Source organism: Cricetulus griseus, chromosome 2 (genome assembly GCF_003668045.3).
Source record: "Cricetulus griseus strain 17A/GY chromosome 2, alternate assembly CriGri-PICRH-1.0, whole genome shotgun sequence".
NCBI classification, from domain to species: Eukaryota; Metazoa; Chordata; class Mammalia; order Rodentia; family Cricetidae; genus Cricetulus; species Cricetulus griseus.
The window spans coordinates 224,101,581-224,119,126 of record NC_048595.1 but is presented as its reverse complement, the minus strand read 5'-3'; the positions used below and the strand labels follow the sequence as shown (position 1 = coordinate 224,119,126).

Here is a 17,546-nt window from a genome sequence, read left to right as displayed (position 1 = left end):
TTTCCCCAGCTTCTACTTCCTGAATGCTGAGGGTTTTTTAGGTGTGTGCCACCAAACCTGGCTCACTTCTTTTAAATCATGAGTAAAATTCAAACCCAACACTAAAGGAGGCATCTTTGCGATTCAAGAGATGGGAAATCAAGACTGCCCAATTTCTGAACTGTAAACACCTCCACAGATTCTTACCATCATAGCCACCCAGCACAAGCCATGGGAACACAGGTCCTCCAAATGTACCCAGGCAAGGATCATGGAGCAAACTGGTGTCATTCAGAGAGGTGGGAGCCCTGCCAAAAGTTCAGAAAAACCTACAATTAGAACCTCCAAGACACATCAACCTACACGCTTCGATGGCAATATCTGCATTCCAAGCACACTCAGGTTCCTTAGTTGAATAAGACATCTGTCACCACCACCTCTAGTGAATCAAGTCACTGGGCACCAGCCTGGAGCAGCTACAACCCAGTGAGTCCAGTGACTCATGGTGCTGTGTGGGGACAGAGGGATAAAAGGTACAGGGCAGCCCATGAGACTTAGCTCTCTGATGATGAAGTAAGTAGGTGAAGGAGATGACCATGCTTTGAGAGCCCATGTGGTGTCATAAAATAAGTGTGGGGGTTGCAAAAAACCCAACTGTCACAGTGAAGGTTTCTGAACGCTCAACAACCAAGTTATTAAAAAAGCAACTGCATAAACAATCAAGGCATTGCTGGCAGTGTCCTGTCATGCTGCATTGCATGACTTCAGTGCAGCCCTGGTTGTGAACACGTCTCCTTTGCATCTCACATTGTTATCACACCACACGCCAACCAATGCAGCCTGATTCAAGACTGTTACACACTGCCGTGAGTTACTGTGCACAGTTTTCTGCTCTTCTTTGGAAAACAAAACCTTCCAGTATTTCCCTCCTGTTCATTCCCCAGCATGTATCAAATTATAACAGTATATATCCGCACTCTCCTGGGTTAGAATGGTTTGATTTTCAAAACTAATGCTTAAGTTTCATAAAATCTGTTAAAAGACTTGTGGCTTGGGAGTATTTACAACAATTTCTAAAACTGCCCCAAACATACTTTTATCCTTTTATATTATGTTATTTATGGGGAGAAATGCTCTGAACATTGATCATTGTAAAATCAAAATACTGATCCACTCTGGAAGGTTTTGCAGTGTGCTTCAGTAGCCAATGTCCACCCAAGAGTTCATTCTTTATGTCAAAGTAAATGGGCACACCCACCTCATTAGTATGTAAATTTGCTTTCATCTTCGATAACTATTCCAAAAAAGTGCTTCAAAACAAACTCATGACTTATCACCAGTAAATGTTCCATTTGCACTTATTTTATGTATCACTATACCCAAATACTTAAGAATCCATAATAAAAATTCCTTGGGTGAAAAGGGATCATGAGTGGAATGAACTATGAGCACGAATGGAACAAATAGGCATGTGGCAGAGGAGGAAAGAAAGGGGACGGTGACTCGGGAGTGGCAAGCCTTATCTTGGAGCACGTGGCACACAAAGCTGGGCTCCCAGGAGAGGAGGCAAGGCTGCAAGGGATGAGAGGCTGCAAGGGATGAGAGTCAGGCTGTGAGGGAAACACGGATTCAGTGGCACTGAGTGCTGAGTGGTGTAGACTTTCATCCCAGAGATCTGGGGATCAACAGAGTTCTAGGAGATGTGTTACACAAGCTGTGTGCAAAGTGGAAGAATATGGGCCAAACATAGGAAGCCGGCTGGCCGGCCAGTCAGTAGGTTTGTGCAATCGCCTGAGCAGACATTTCAAGACAATCATTAGCCCAGACTGAGCTGGGCAACTGGATGAGCCCTGGAGGCAGGTGACATTATAGATAGGGAGCAGTCGTTTGCCCCCAGTCTGACTACAAAGGGAGAGAAGAGGCCATGCAGAGGTTAAAATGCACAACACAATCATGACTCAGGGAAGGTGAAAGCTGGGGACAGACCTGCGATCATGAAGTGTGACTACAGACCATGCCTGCATGCACCTCAAGGGAGGGCATCACAGGCCGCCTCTGAGTCTCAGCCTCAACTCTGAGGAGACACACGTTTATTTTTTGATTTGCACCACAAGAAAATAGTTTTTCCTCCAAATATAGAAATTACATACTATTGAATGTTTTTCAGTCACCTACAGCTCTCTCTCACCATCAGGCTTAGGGCTTATGAACACATGTGCATTCATGTCTCACGCAAACAACTTGTTTTTAGTGGCAATATCACTAAAGAGTGAACACAGCCAGCAGCCGAACTGTCATACACCAATCACAGACAGACACAATTTAAGGTTATTTAAGGTGCTCAGTGAGAGAGTTCTTCTGTGGAGAGGGCAAAAATTGAGCACCATACCCATCAGAGACCAAGTCATTTCTGTTTCCATGGTGAACGATGAGGCAGTGGGATGGTTAACAGCTAGGCACAGCTCTCCACTCAGGGATGGTAGGCTCACCAGGAGTCATGCACTCTTCCTGACAAGCCAGCTCCCTCACAGGTCACTCCAGCTGGATGACTAATCCCAATGATAAGGATGCTCTGACCTGACACAGTCCCCAAAAGGGAACCCTCAGTCGGATCTGGCATGCTAACCCCCTATACTCCTTGGGAGGGAGGCTGCATACATTAAAACTACCTGAGCACAATAACAGAGGTTCTATTTGAAGAAAAAGAAAAGCACACGGGGCTCCTGACTCTCAGAGGAAGGATGAACCTGTAAGCTGCTGATGTGTCGAGTTAGGGGTCAGAGGTTCCTGCCCTTCCCAGGTATGTCCCGAGAAAGCTCACACCCAGGCCTTTGCATCTGCTACACAGGCTGCTTGGAGCTTTTCTCTGATACCCACAGGCTCCCTCCATTTCTTTCTCTCTGTGCAATTCTTCATGCTAAGACAGCACGAAATCCATCCCTTTTCTGCCTGGTCTGGTCTTAGTGCTCTCATCATAGCCCTCATCCCTACATGACATGACATCACACACAGTCCTATCCCACAGAACTGTTTATCCCAACAGCAGATCAGTACTGCTCAGTGGCATCAGAGTGGTCTCAGTTTGCATAAGTATAGACTGATGCTTGTACTAAATTAAAAGTGGTGTTTTCAGAATGTGTCCCCACTATGAAGCAAAATACAACTGTTTGTTTGTTTATTGTTGGTCTCCCTCCATTAGAATGGGAACTCTCAAGGCACATCTTGCTCCATGGACTGACTGTGTCTCGAGTCCTATGAATAGAGTGAGTAACAGATGTTCTCAAATACTGACAGGGTACAGGAATGGCTACTGCCACTTACCGTACACAGTACAGAAAGTGTGTGTGGTAATCGGCATATACATAGAAGTCATCGCCTACTTGGTGGTCCAGCACAGAATGGCTGTTCTGGAAGTAATTTAAGACACTTATAATGGTGCAGTTCTTGTTGTACGGAGAGAGAGGGGCCACACAGATGTCTTGAAGTGTCACGGTCTTATTGTTGTAAGATGTAGTAATACTTTCAATAGCAATCTGTAAGTCAAGCACCTGAAGGATTTGGAAAGGAAGCAAACCCAGAAACATGTCATCACCAACCACACTGTCCTGAGAACTCAGACGATAAAGATGCTTTAAACATACACTCCTGAGGATGGGGGAGGCTGTACCACAGCATGGAGAGAGTCAATGGCTCCTCTTAACAGAAAATGGGATAAGAGCTGTGGTTAGCAGTGTCTGGGAAGCAGACATCATAACAGATCTCAAGACAGGACACAAGTCATCCTTCATCCAGTGTGCACCAAGGCTCCATCCAGTCTTGGAGCAAATTCTTGGGTCTTCTGACATTGTCCCATGCCAAAAATATACCATGTCTTTCCTCACTCTGCCCTGTGACCATTTATGTATATGTGTGCATTTTCTAATAGAAGATATTATTTGGAGAGAAAATTTCAATTAAGGAATTGCCTAGGTCAAACTGGCCTATGGGCATATCAGCATGGGACTGTCTTTAATTGCTAATGGATGGAGAATGGCCTAGCCCACTATGGGCAGCACTGTCCCCTAGGCAAGTGGCCCTGAACTTTATAGTAAGAAAGCTAGCTGAGCATAACCCTGCCTGATAACCAGCAAACAGCATCCTCCAGGGTTCCTGCTGCACTTCTGTGGCTGTGAAGTGAGTTCCTTGACTGGAAGTAATGCTGTGTAGAACTGTAAGCAGGCTGCTTTCAAGTTTCTGCCTTGCATTCCTGCTTAACTTCCTTTAGTGATAGACTGTGCAATCTGAAACTGTAAGCCATAGAAGCCTTCTGTCCCGCTATGTGTCTTTGGCTCAGGGTGCTTATCACAGGGACTGAAAAGAAACAGGACAAGTACTGCAGTTTCCTTGGATAAACGGTGACTGCGAACGGCAGGTTACCTGGTGGAGAATCTCTTTGTTCAGTGGAGGCCCAAAGGACACATCGGACCCTGAGGGGTACGGCTCATAGATGTGCTCACTGGTGTTAGGGGCCTGGATAATAAGTTGCTCCATGCGAAAGAAAGGCCCAAAGTGCTTATCAAAGTACTCCTTCTCCAAGCGGGCCCGACTGTGAGGGGCTGACCAGAGCTCCACAGGGTTGGTGGTGACCCGGACAAACACCAGCCCGGAAGAACATGCAGTGATGAAGACCAATGAGAAGAAAATGACACAGGTGGGGTTTCGGACACAGAAAGCTCCCCACTTTGTAAACATGCGTCTCAGACAGTCATCAAATGCTGCACCTAGTGGGTCACAGCATGAGGCCTCCCCTGGAAGAGTGAGGGAAAGGAGAGAAGAGGTCACTAGTCAAGCTATTCCCAAAGGTGGGGACAGGTCAAGTATTAACTGCTTGGTGGGTGCTGGGAATCTGGTCCCACACCTGCTCTATGCTCACAGTCCCTGTGGCCTCTGCTCTATGCTCACAGTCCCCGTGCCCTCTGCCTCCCCTTCTCTCAGTGAAGCCACTCTCCTTGGCTGCTCAAGATGGACCCTCTGGTAACTTTGTTCCACTCAACTCTGTCCTCAGGGCTTCTGTGGCTTTTCCTCAGTCCATAATTATGTCATTGCTATTAATTACTTGGTTCTGAGCGGCCATCACTACTGTGTCCTCAGCAATAGTATACTGCTTCACAGAACAGCAAGGCTCTCTCTCAGGCCAACACATCCATTCCCTTGTCCTACACACATGCTTACCTTTGTCACTGGTGTTTGAAGAAAAGGCTATATTGCTGTCAATGGGCGTGTACTCAGACACAAAATACCGCCTTCTGGAACAGAAGCATGAGGATGGTGTTAGCAAGCTTCATGCAATGCACAGCTCACTTCCTCCCAGGTCCCCTGCTCCCTGTTGTCAACTTTCCCGGTCTGGGCTCACCAGCCTCAGAGAAGACTGAGGAAGGTAATAAAATGGCAAAGGTGATTTCATATTGGAATTCACAGGTGTCACCTTTAGGTCCTTTAAAACATTTTAAAACACTTTTAGGTCCAGTAGCAATAAGCACCCCTAGTGTCCAGACCATGACTCCTCAATACCATTCTCTAACAAAGGGACCAGGAACTCCTTGAAGATGAGGATAATTCCAGACCTAGGTAAAGCATCCTGTGAGCCTGGGTGGGAGCATGTCAAAAGAATACAGACACTAATGGGAGGGAACTCCAATGCCCCGGTAAAACAAGTAAATCTAAAAGGTACACTACTGAGTAAGCGAAGAAAGGGTACAATTGTAAATGACTGGGGAGAGAAAGAATAACCTACAATCCCATGGGGCAAACACCACCGATTTATAGGACCACCAGTGGACAGCATGGGCTGTCTTCAGCATTAGCAGTCTTCAAGTAGCTGCTCCTCCTAAGAAACTTCCAACCCAACGGGGTGTTACCACTGCACAGTAGAGACCCATCACCCCCACTTGTGACCTCTAGCAATGAAACCCATGAACACCAGAATCCCTGCCAAGGTGTATCAAGACACATGACCACATCTGTGATGCTCTCATCCACATACAACCTCAACGCAATGCCAAGCAAGCATCACAGGCTGGCAACAGAAAGACAGGACCAATACCTATCAAGTGTTCTGGAATGGAGAAAATTAATAAAACTAAACAATGAATGTGCTGAGGGGCCCTGGAAGCAAACAGTGGGCACAACCTCACCAACACCAGTGAGATCTGAAGAAGTCTGTGGTTTAGCTAAGAACATTATGATAATGCTATTTTGGATTCTGAACACTGCCTATAAATTCCGTAAGCTGTAATGTTACAGGAAGTTCAGAACACATACACATAAAGTTTGCTATTTTTGTAGCCTTTTGGTGAGTCTAAATTTATTTCATAACAATATTACTAAAAATATATTGTTTTGGGGTAAGTAGATGGTTTAGTCTGCAAAGTGCCTGCCATGGAATCATGAGGACCTGAGTTAGATCCCAAGAACATACGTAAAATACCAGGCATGGTAGCACACATTTGTAATCCCAGCACTAGGAGGCAGAGATAGGCAAATCCCTGAGGCTTGCTGCCAACCAGCCTCCATCACTAGTAAGTCTGGGCCACAAGAGACCTTGTTCCAAAACACAAAGTAGAGGGCAACTGAACAAATTGACCTTTGTACATACATGTGCACTTATGTGTACACATATGAACATACACAAATATACTGTCCTAAAACAAGATGCAAATACAGACAGGACTGTAGTACTGTAGGTAACTAAAGTTTGATCACACATGGCTTATGAAGACTGCCTGGCATACTGCAAGGTACTTTATTTTATTTATTTATTTATTTATTTATTTATTTATTTATTTATTTATTTTTTCGAGGCAGGGTTTCTCTGTGTAGCTTTGGCGCCTATCCTGGTACTCGCTCTGGAGACCAGACTGGCCTCGAACTCACAGAGATCCGCCTGCTTCTGCCTCCCGAGTGCTGGGATTAAAGGCGTGCGCCACCAATGCCTGGCTTCAAGGTACTTTAAATTACACATCATTTTGAATAAATCAGTAAAACTAACTTCAAATGTTTAAATATCTAAACAAACCCTGACTATTTACTAGCTGCAAGGCATAAGCCAACCAACGGATGGTATCCATGTAGATATTTGCTTCCTGTCTGGATTAACTAATGTCAGCTGTGAGCTAAAAGTACCAGCCACATGTGAGATTTTGCTCTTGTCTTGAAGGAAAGAAACAAACCAACCTACTTACCTGTGGCACCACACTGCCAAAAGTCCTCCAAAAAATATAAACAGAAATGCCATGTATGTGACCCACATGATGACATACATGGCATCCAAGCCCAAGATCCTCCAGGGCACGGGAGTTGGTGGAGGCTGGGGCTTGGGGCCACAGACAATGGAGCAGTCCTGGCAGCTACATGGCCCTGTGACCTCATCTACAGACTCGTTGCAGCCTTTGGTGGCATTTCTCATGGGTTCCATCCCAAGGATCGGAAGATCTACAAGAAGAAATCATGCTGCATTAGGGCCTCATGAGAATACACCCAAAGTTTTGTATTTGATTATATTTAAACCAATGGAACGCACGCAGGAATGCAGTGTGATACACCTAGAGACTAAGGGCTGTGGTGTTATCATCCATGATGCTTTGTTGCTCTGTCTCTTGGGGTTTTTCTTTGGGGGGGGGATGGAATGGGGTGGGCATTTACAGGGTTTTACATGGGCCAAGCTGGCCTATAATATATGTAGCTGCTACGTATAACCCTAACTTCTGGTTCTTCCACCTCTAGCTCCTCAGTGTCACCCCTAGTTTTATGTTGGAGCCTGAAGGTTCCTAGGCAAGTACTCTCAGCTAAACCACACCCCTTAAAATATGCTGTGACATCAACAACCCTGTGTACACATGTGCCCTGATCTTCCAGTGTGTCAACCACATAAGGTAGCTTCTCAGTGTGTCTGGCTTCCACTGAGCAGCTGGGCTAATAACACAGCCAATATTTCTCAGCCTTTAGGAAACATGCACCCATGCATACTTGCACGCTGGTTCATTCTCTCAGTTACATTATCAATCCCTAGAAGTAATTCCTTTTCTCACCCAGCCCTCTTAGGTTAACCAGGTAGGATGAATGTCCTACTTATCTCTCTGAATTTATCTTTTTATAGCTCATTGATTCCTGGGTTTTAAAGCAAAATCTCAACTATAGCAAGCTTGAGAGGTGCCATCCTACCTGAAAAAATGGGAGTGATGGTAAATGGCGCCTGTCCATTGTTTTTATTGAACATGTACTCAATCCAGTTGGTGGCATTGCAGGCACTAGCATCCTTTCCACACAGGATTCCTAAGGCCTTCTCATTACTTGCAGGGGCCTCCACATCACGGCAGGCATTGTACATTTCTAGAAGAGGAATCCCAAGGGAAAAGATACAGACATTATATTTGCCTTAAGTTTCATGCACTGTGACCACACACAGTAGCCAGAGATGAGAACCTGGAACACTACAAGACAGGAGGCAAAGACACAGTCTGTAAACTGATCCATTAAACTACACAGCATGGCAGGTCTGATTTCAAGGGAAGTAAGTGAAGAACAGAAAAGGGAAACAGCATTCTAACTGTTTCCCCAGCAGCTTCAAGAAGTCCCACTCACATGATAAAGAGGGGCTCCCTAAGAGTCAGGAGACAGAGTCTCACTCACATGACAAAAAGGGGCTCCTTAAGAGTTAGGAGAGGAGCCAGACGTTGGTGGCACACGCCTTTAATCCCAGCACTCGGGAGGCAGAGGCAGGCGGATCTCTGTGAGTTCGAGGCCAGCCTGGTCTCCAGAGCGAGTGCCAGGATAGGCTCCAAAGCTACACAGAGAAACCCTGTCTCGAAAAACCAAAAAAAAAAAAAAAAAAAAAAAAAAAAAAAAAAAAAAAGAGTCAGGAGAGGAACCTTAGCAATTCTTTGGCCAATGATGCTCATTCTGGAAGCCTCTGCAGAGGGAAACTGTGCAGCTGGAGGAAAATGCTTTTGAGAAGAGATCACGTGCAAATGAACTTACAGTTTTTGGGTCCCAACTTGACACAAACTTTCGGGGATCATCTTGCCCTAAACTCCCAGGAGACACCTGCACATTCACTACTTTACCCCACCCTATGACGACTGGTTAGCCAGGATGGCAGGTATCTTTCACCAAGAGTGGAGTATATTCCATCCTAGCTCTCTCTATTCTGGCAGGGAAGAAATTTTCAATTTTGTGTGAGGGCTGGTGTGTTCTGTTTGGAGCTCTCAATCCTCCTGCCTCATCCTTTAGAGCAGTGGTTCTTAACTTGTGGACTGAGACTCCTGGGGGGGGGGTCACATATCAGATATTTGCACTACAATTTATAATAGTAGCAAAATTACATTAATGAAATATCAGTGAAATGATTTTATGGTTGGAGTCACCACAACATGGGGACGATATTAATGGGTTGCAGCATTTGGAAGGTTGGGAACCAGTGGCCTAGAGTGTGAGGATTCCAGGCATGTGCCACCACACTCACTTTTGCTTCAAGACATTTGTCTGTGGCAGGTAATAGTTTCTGAAGCTATGCCTAAGTTGAGGGCAGTAAGGATGCAAAGAAAAAGAAAATGACACAGTGTAACCCCAAAAAGCAAGCTAAGCCTAGGGCACAGCTCTACAAACAAAACCACAAAGCAGCTCGGAGCCAGGCTTGCTGGTGCAGGCTTTGATTCTGGCATGTGGAAGATGGAGGCAGGAGGGTCAGGAGTTCATGGACAACCTTTGTCATATACTGAGGGTCTCAAAAACAAGCAAAACCACTACAAAAACTCCCAAGTGAACAAACTCAGTCTCACAGGAAACCACCAAAGTATCTTCAAAGATGGTTGTACTACTTAAGGTTCCCACTCGGGATGGATGGAGCTCCCACCACGGTGGGCCCTTCCCAGCATCTCCTGCAGTTAACGTCCCTGGTAACATATGTCCTGTGCATCTTTTCATACATTTTCACATATTCTTTGGTGAAGTATCTGTTCATTTTTTGGTCATTTTTTTAATCCACACTGTTTACTTTCAGAAAAGTTTTTTTTTATTTTTTTTTATTTTAAAGATTTATTATGTATACAGTGTTCTGCCTGCATGTATGCCTGCAGGCCAGAAGAGGGCACCAGCTCTCATTACAGATGGTTGTGAGTGACCATGTGGGTGCTGGGAATTGAATTCAGGGCTTCTGGAAGAACAGTCAGTGTTCTTAACCCCTTAACCATCTCTCCAGCCCCTTGTAAAGAGTTTCTAACAGTTCTTTGTATGTTGTAGGTAACAGTTCTTAACCAGTCTGTCTTTTCTAAGCATTTTCTCCCAGTATAGGCCCAGTATAGGTCTTGTCTTTCATTCTTCCGATGTTTTCCACTTTTTTACATCAGTGATGTTCTTTTCTGGGTCTCTGTTCATATGCATTTTCAGTTTCTGTAGGGAGAGTCTACCTGCTTACACATATTCATAGTTTGGGGCGGGGGAGTGTCTCCGCACGCACACACACACATTGATTCTCTTGGTTTCTGTAGGGTCTCCCTGTTAATGTGTTCATGGTTTCTGTAGGGTCTTCCTTCTGCTCACAAGTGTTCATGGTTTCTGTAGGGTCTTCCTGCTCATATGTGTTCATGGTTTCTGTAGGGTCTACCTGCTCATGGTTTCTGTGGGGAGGGCTTTGGCACACAGAATCTGAGATAAAGGTGTGCTTATTTATCTTCAGCTTCACTGGGTATTGTGGAACTATTTTTCAAATGGTTTCAAACATTTATAGCAGCAATGAGGGGGGGGCCATCTTTTGGAACTGACACATTTAATCACCAATCCGATGAGTGATGCACTGTCCCGCTCTATTTCATGGGTTGTTTTGGACACCAGACACTTTGGGGTTTGCCTTTATTCTCTTGTCTAGAAACCTATTCTTACCTTAAAGCCATAAAAAAAAAAAAATCCTATGTTTATTTGTACAAATGTCCACGATAAGTATTTTTAATCTATATAACTCTTCATACATACTAAAATATAAATGAATATGTCAGTTTTGCTGCCCCATTATCAACAGTCCCTCCTCTTAATGGTTTAAAATGATACAGCTGTTATGTATCAATGCTCCACATATAGCTCTGTTTCTGGCCGAATGCTCTCTAGTTGGGCTATTACATCACATCTTTTGGAAGGTTTCATCCTATCATTTTTGTCACTTTTGTGAATGGGGCCTTTTTCCAACTAAGCAATTTAAAAATCCTGTTTGATTTTGGTGTTTAAAGGCTCAGTGTATGTAGTCCAGGTTGGCCTCCATTTCACCTTCTTGCCTCAGCCCTGCAAGTGCTAAGAGTAAAGGTGTGTCTGACCACATCTAGCTAGATTACTTTTTAAATAGGTCATTATAATTGACAACAGCTTTGCTGACCTTATTGACTCTAGTACATGTAAACATTAGTTATAAATTCACAGACAGAGCACTACATATCATTATGACATTTCCAAACAAAGTATGCTTTAGTATATTCTCTTCTCCCTTGTAATCTCCTCTCAGTTCCTCTTCTGCTTTCTCGTTAAATGTGTCCTGCCCCAGGCTCTTCGCCTCCAACTCTTTTTAGCCTGCCTAGGTTTCTCTCCAGTTTAAGTCTGCATCCACATCTGTACTCATTTATATACATATAGGTGCATGCTACAAGCTAGGGTCTGCATAGGTGAGAGGACTGCAGTTTTTATCTTTACAGGTTCATATTCTATTTTCCAGATCCATCCACTTTCCTGCAAATTTCCCTTTTCTTTACAGCTGAACAAGCACCTCTGTGAGGGATATGGAGCCCTTTGAGTGTATGCCCAGGAACGGTGGCGGTGGATCCTATTGCTCTTAGATTCCTCTTGTTCAGCCTGGTCTACTTTGGCATTTTTTAAGCCCACTTCAATGACTACTCTGTCTTAAGACCCAATTGTTTAATTTGTTCATTCCTTTTCTATAGCATTTTATTCTTTTCAGAATTCTTCCATTTTAGTAACTTCTAGCAAGTAGATGGATCTCTTTCTCATGACTCTAGGATCTCTGGTGGCTGTTGGGTGGCATTCCTCATGTTGTACGTAGGTGCTCCTCATGTCGTATGGGGGTGCTCCTCATGCTGTATATATTTATTTCCTCAGAATCAAAATCCTCTGCTGCCACCTATTTTTATCTTCCTACTCTGTCTCTTGAGGTTAAAACAAGTCATGTCTGGCTGAATCAATGTTGGGACTGTTACTAATATATACACAAGTAAACAAGCATACATTGAAAATTTTCCACATGATAACTTAAAACAAGGAAAATTTAAAAAATACTTTTGATACTTTCTTGAGATTTTATTTTTCTTTTACGTGTATGGGTATTTTGCCCGCATGTATGTACGTGTCTCGTATGTGTGCCTACTGCCTGCCGAGGCTAGAAGAGGGCATCAGACAAAGGGGGACACTAAATCACCTGGGACTAGGATTATAGATGGTTGTGAGCCACTGGGTGCTGGGAATTGAACCCAGGTCCTCTGGAAGAGCAGCCAGTGCTCTTAAGGGCTGAGCCATCTCTCCAGCCCCAAGACTTTTGTTATTATGTGTGAGTATGTCAGTATGTGGGTATTTGTATGGAAGTGCAGCTGCCCACAGGGGCCAGAGTTAAGGAGGTTATAACTCTAGTTATAAGTCACCTAACATGGGTGCTGGGAACTGAACTACAGTCCTCTGAAAGAGCAGTATATACTCTTAACTGCTGAGCTATCTTCTCCAGCCCCCAAATGAGAAGAATTTTAAAACAAATAATTCAAAGAGGTTCTTTTAATGGCTGTAGCTCAAGCCACAGAATACAGAAAACAAAGACCAATGTACTAAAAACTGTAACTTTTCACACAGTTGCCAGGATTACAACAACCAAAGGTGCATAACCCAACACAGTGCCCTGATGCTAGCTTTTAAAAATGAATAATTATTTTCTACTTACCATTCGCAAAGCTTTGTCCAATATAATACTCTAATTCCTTTACATTTGTTTTATTCTCCTGTGTCTTAGGATCAACATAATCTTCAGTTGCTGTCACATTCAGAAACTGACTCTGGTGAGGGCTACATGTTAGCTCACAAAACAGGGTCATTAGGTTATAAAAACATGATGGACATCTAGAGAAAAAGTAAATTATGTTTTATGACTTTAGATAGACCCACAAAAATAAAAGGTAAAATATTTACAGAATATTTAAAATTTATTAAAATGACACAAATAAGTTACCATGTAAACATAATAGACTCAGGAAAATTTTTAACCCTCTTTTACCCAGACCTACAAAATCTTTTATTTTATTAATTTTTATTTTATGTGCATTGGTATTTTGCCTGCATGTGCATCTGTGTGAGGATTTCAGACCCCCTGGAACTAGAGTCACAGACAGTTGAACTGTCACTGGATGCTGGGACTTGAACCCAGGTCCTCTGGAAGAGCAGCCAGTGCTGTTAACCACTGAACCATCTCCCCAGCTCCTAGACTCACAAATTTTTAGAACCTTATAGTAACAAAGAAATAGCTTTTAAAATTGCCCTCCTATTCCATTTAGTTAATTCAGAAGTAATTTCAAAAGAAAAAAATAAAGCTTTTCTAAATTCTGTGCTTTGTCATTTAGAGATGTCTATCTTTATTCCAAAGATGTCACATTTCTGATCAAGAGAATAAATGGTGTGTATGTGTATGTGTGGACCACTATAGGACTTGTATCTTTGTTCACTTTACTGAAAGGCTTTCTTCTAAGTGCTAGATCATCCTAACCCCTCCTAAAACACAGGAGGAAGATTTAAAAGTGCCATTACCGAGTAAGACGTTGGGTCAGAGCCAGCCTGGCATAGGGAAAGTTAAAAAGCAGAAGCGTCATGGCAGTGCCTGCTGTGTGCACTGCAGTGACACTGGGTTTCTATGAAGACCACAGCTGACCACTGTCCTTTGGGTTCAAAGTTGAAGCTCCTAATGTTGACTCGTTTATGTGGCAAAAGGGTTCTCTCCCACCTTTGGTCCACAGTTACCTCATTGCTCCACGGAGTTCTAGAAACAGGAGCAACTGAGATTACCACCTAGTCTAATCCAGTCTCACTGATCGGGTATGACAGAGAGAGGGACACAGAGATGCAGTGGCTCTTTTCAAACCATGGCTGTCACTAGAGTGGTCTGAAGGAACAGTATGTGCTCTTAACTCCCGACCTATCTCCCCAGTCCCCAATCAGAAGGGTTTTAAAACAAATACTTTAAAGAGATTGTTTTCATGGTTGTAGCTCAAGTTCCAGAATATAGTAAACAGTAACAAGAATTACAGGGTACAACTTCACCACTCTGACAAGAATCGTTTCCGGGATGTGCTGCTCTCCACTGTGTTACAAATCTCCTTTATTTAATCTCTCTGATCATCAACTTCAAAAGCTGCATAGAACCCCACATTCGTTTATTTCTCTTGTTATTATAATGTGAGCTTAACGCTCTGATAACACGGGGAACCTAACTCTAGTAGATGTTTATATCCATAAGCCATCACCTGGAGTGGATACTAAACAAACGTGCTTTGGCTGAGTGGCAGAGACTCTGATCTGGCTCCATCAATGTCCAGAAGCCTAGAGTGGCCTGAGTAGAGTCTTCATTTCTGACCTATTATTAGATTCTATGATACCCAGGAGAACAATTGAGGATTGGTTTTCTGCTCTGCACTGTCCACTTCTCCTATGAAGCAGTGTCCTGAGCTGGAACAGGTTGGGTCTTGCCACCTACAGTTGTCTCTGCAGACAGCATCTTCCCGTCCTTATTTCCCATCCTCATTCTCCTCTATCAGTGTGCTAAAGTCTGGGTAATTTACAGACATCAACATCTGCTATTCTAGAGAACACCAACTTGTTGTTTTGCATATTTGAAAACTTCTAGATAGGCTTAGGGAACATCTATTACACAATCTTTTTGCATTGCCAACAACACTAGAACCAGCTTAGTGTGGACATAAGCCCAGATTTACTTAGGAGCTAATGCTAACAGTCAGCAGAGAGACACAAGAATGATAGGCAAGAGCCAGTGGGATGCTGCCAAGCTTGATGACCTGAGTTTGAACCTCAGGACCCACACGGTGGGGTGGAAGGAGAGAGCCAATCCCCATGAACTGTCTTCTGATTTCCATGTGTATATGCACCATGCCACAATGTATATATGTGGCACATATATACACACAATGAAGAAATAACTGCAATAAACACTTAGAAAAGAGTGACAGGAAAAGCAGGGCAGCAATGAGTGAGAAACAACCTGGGGACCCACACAGATGAGGGACCACTCCTGAGCAGGACACCAGGGACCACTCCTTGCCACCATGTACAGAAAGCTCCACTCTGAAAGGCTACAGGCCCCTGTGCAGTTCACCTTGGGGGTGAGGACACACTCTGAATGCAACTAGGAAGAGGACTGAGTGGACCATGTGACTTTCTTTTTCCTTCCAACAGCTGGCAGCCATGATTGCCTTCTCTGCGTACAACAGAACAAATGGCTGGTCTGTAAAAGCATGCCAGAGGGCACCGTGTCTAGAAGCCTTTCGACTGTTTGCCAGTGGTCAGCCTACCTGGACAGAAATTGCATGGGCAGCTGTAGGTTGCTTTTCAGAGTCTGAAGCTGTTGAACGTCACAGCAGAGACTAACATTGCCGAAGAAGAATCCTGGGCAGAGTTCCTGTGAGGAGAGAGAGGTTCCGAGAGCACAGTCAGTGTGGACAGTGCGCCTTCACTCATGCTGTTCACATGGTTCTGGAAGAACCCTCTTAAAAGGCCAGAATGTGGGGATTCATAAGAAGCTGTAGACAATTCTATTTATTTTCCTTTATTTTACTGCTTTGCTTTACAAGTTAGCCTATTCAAGCTCAGCCATAGTGCTACCTCCATCCACTACTCCCCAGACAGTAAAAACTTGTACCAATTTTGAAGAAAGAAACAAAGGTGTTTAGAATCTAGTGGCATGCTGGATTGTTTAAGTCTCCAAAGCCAGTCTTTCCTGCTTGATTTTCCTCACCATTATTTTCTGATAGCCCTAAGAATCATGCTAACAAAAAGTCCTGGGGGGAAGGGCCACAGGCTCAAAGGAGAACAGAGAAATCACAAAAACAGGAAGAGAATTCCCAGCCTCTTAGTGGCAGAGTCTAAGCAAGTCTTGAAATCTAGGAACAGAACAAACAAGCTAACTTCTAGTACATTTTGCTATTCCTAAAGAACAGCATCTGAGATCCCAAGGTCAGATCTAAACAGTAGCTCTCATTTCGAAACTCCAGGAGACTTACAAGTCAGCACCTGGAAGATTAAGCCTGGAGCTGCTTGATTGGCTCTGCATTATGGGGTACACGCTGGAGTTTAGGATAAGATTTAAGCCCCAGGGCTGGAGCCACAGCTCAGCAGTTCAGAGTGATCACTGATCCTGTGGAGAACTCAGTTCAGTTTCCCTGCACCCTGCACATGGTAGTTAGTTCACAACCACCTGTAACTCCAGTCTCAGGGGATACAACACCCTCTTCTAACTCCTGGCCTCCTGTATGTAAAGGTGTATGTGCATATGCACACAAGAATCTTTAAAAAACAACAACAAAAAAAGTCTTTTAGTCTTGCCTACAGCACTATTACAGGAGATACTGCACATGGCCGGCTGCCTGGCACTCTCCAAACAGTACACTTACCTGTAGCAAGTCATTTCCGTCCTTTGGTAATGGTTTTGGTGGACCAGAATATTTACAGTTGTACTTCTTATCTCCAAATGCAATTCCACACTCTCCATACCAAACACAGGATTGTGAAAACACCTACAGAAAGTCAACATGGAAAAACAGATTTTAGCAAGAAAAGGTGGATCAGCCAGCTAACCTTTCTTTCAATGATACCTAAAAAATGAAGTAATAACAAAGGTTCTTGTTAAACATGTCAAGAAATATTAGTCAAGACAGAACAAGCTAGGTATGAGGTAGAGGTCTTAAACCAGCAATCCTGGCACTTGTGAGGCCGAGACAGAAAAAAAAACCAAAAAACAACATGAGTTCAAGGCAAGTTTGGGCTGCAGAGTGAAGACCAGCTAACTATCCAGCCAATACTGTCCTGAAAACCAACAAAACAAAACACCCAGGTCATGGGGCTGAAATGGCTTAGCGGTTAAGATTGCTTCCTTCTCTTTCAGAGGGTCCATCTGAAACCCAGCTCCACACTCTCTTACTTCTACTCCTGCCCTCCTGTGCGTACACATGGGTATGCACACACGCACTGAGTAACAACATCTTTAATAAAAGCAACCAGGCCTAATACCCCAAATGGCTTTGTCAAATCAGCGATATTTACAAGATACAGTCTTGCTGCGTATTTGGGAGAGGGTTCTAGTCCCCAGTAAGACCCACAGTACAAGTAGAAGCAATAGAGCAAGTTAGTGATTACTTAGGCACCAGTTTTTGGGCGTTTGGACAATAAGATAAACTACCAAAAGAACATTTCCACATATATTTCCACATATATTTAGGTTAACTAGTATTGGTACTTCAAAAGTCACTCAAAGAACAAAACCATAAATATCA

The 17,546-nt window shown here is 43.7% G+C and overlaps 1 protein-coding gene across 1 annotated transcript in view; it reads right to left on the bottom strand.

The window, feature by feature from the left end:
• Npc1 (NPC intracellular cholesterol transporter 1) overlaps positions 1 to 17,546 on the bottom strand; it is a 49,463-nt gene that overhangs the window by 19,772 nt on the left and 12,145 nt on the right. The window contains exons 2-10 of the mRNA NM_001246687.1: positions 16,668 to 16,790; positions 15,570 to 15,676; positions 12,938 to 13,113; positions 8,179 to 8,346; positions 7,200 to 7,449; positions 5,191 to 5,264; positions 4,396 to 4,766; positions 3,301 to 3,527; positions 187 to 287 (exon numbers count right to left, since the gene is read on the bottom strand). Coding sequence (NP_001233616.1) covers positions 187 to 287; positions 3,301 to 3,527; positions 4,396 to 4,766; positions 5,191 to 5,264; positions 7,200 to 7,449; positions 8,179 to 8,346; positions 12,938 to 13,113; positions 15,570 to 15,676; positions 16,668 to 16,790 — 1,597 coding nt within the window. The remainder of the gene's footprint in view (positions 1 to 186; positions 288 to 3,300; positions 3,528 to 4,395; positions 4,767 to 5,190; positions 5,265 to 7,199; positions 7,450 to 8,178; positions 8,347 to 12,937; positions 13,114 to 15,569; positions 15,677 to 16,667; positions 16,791 to 17,546) is intronic.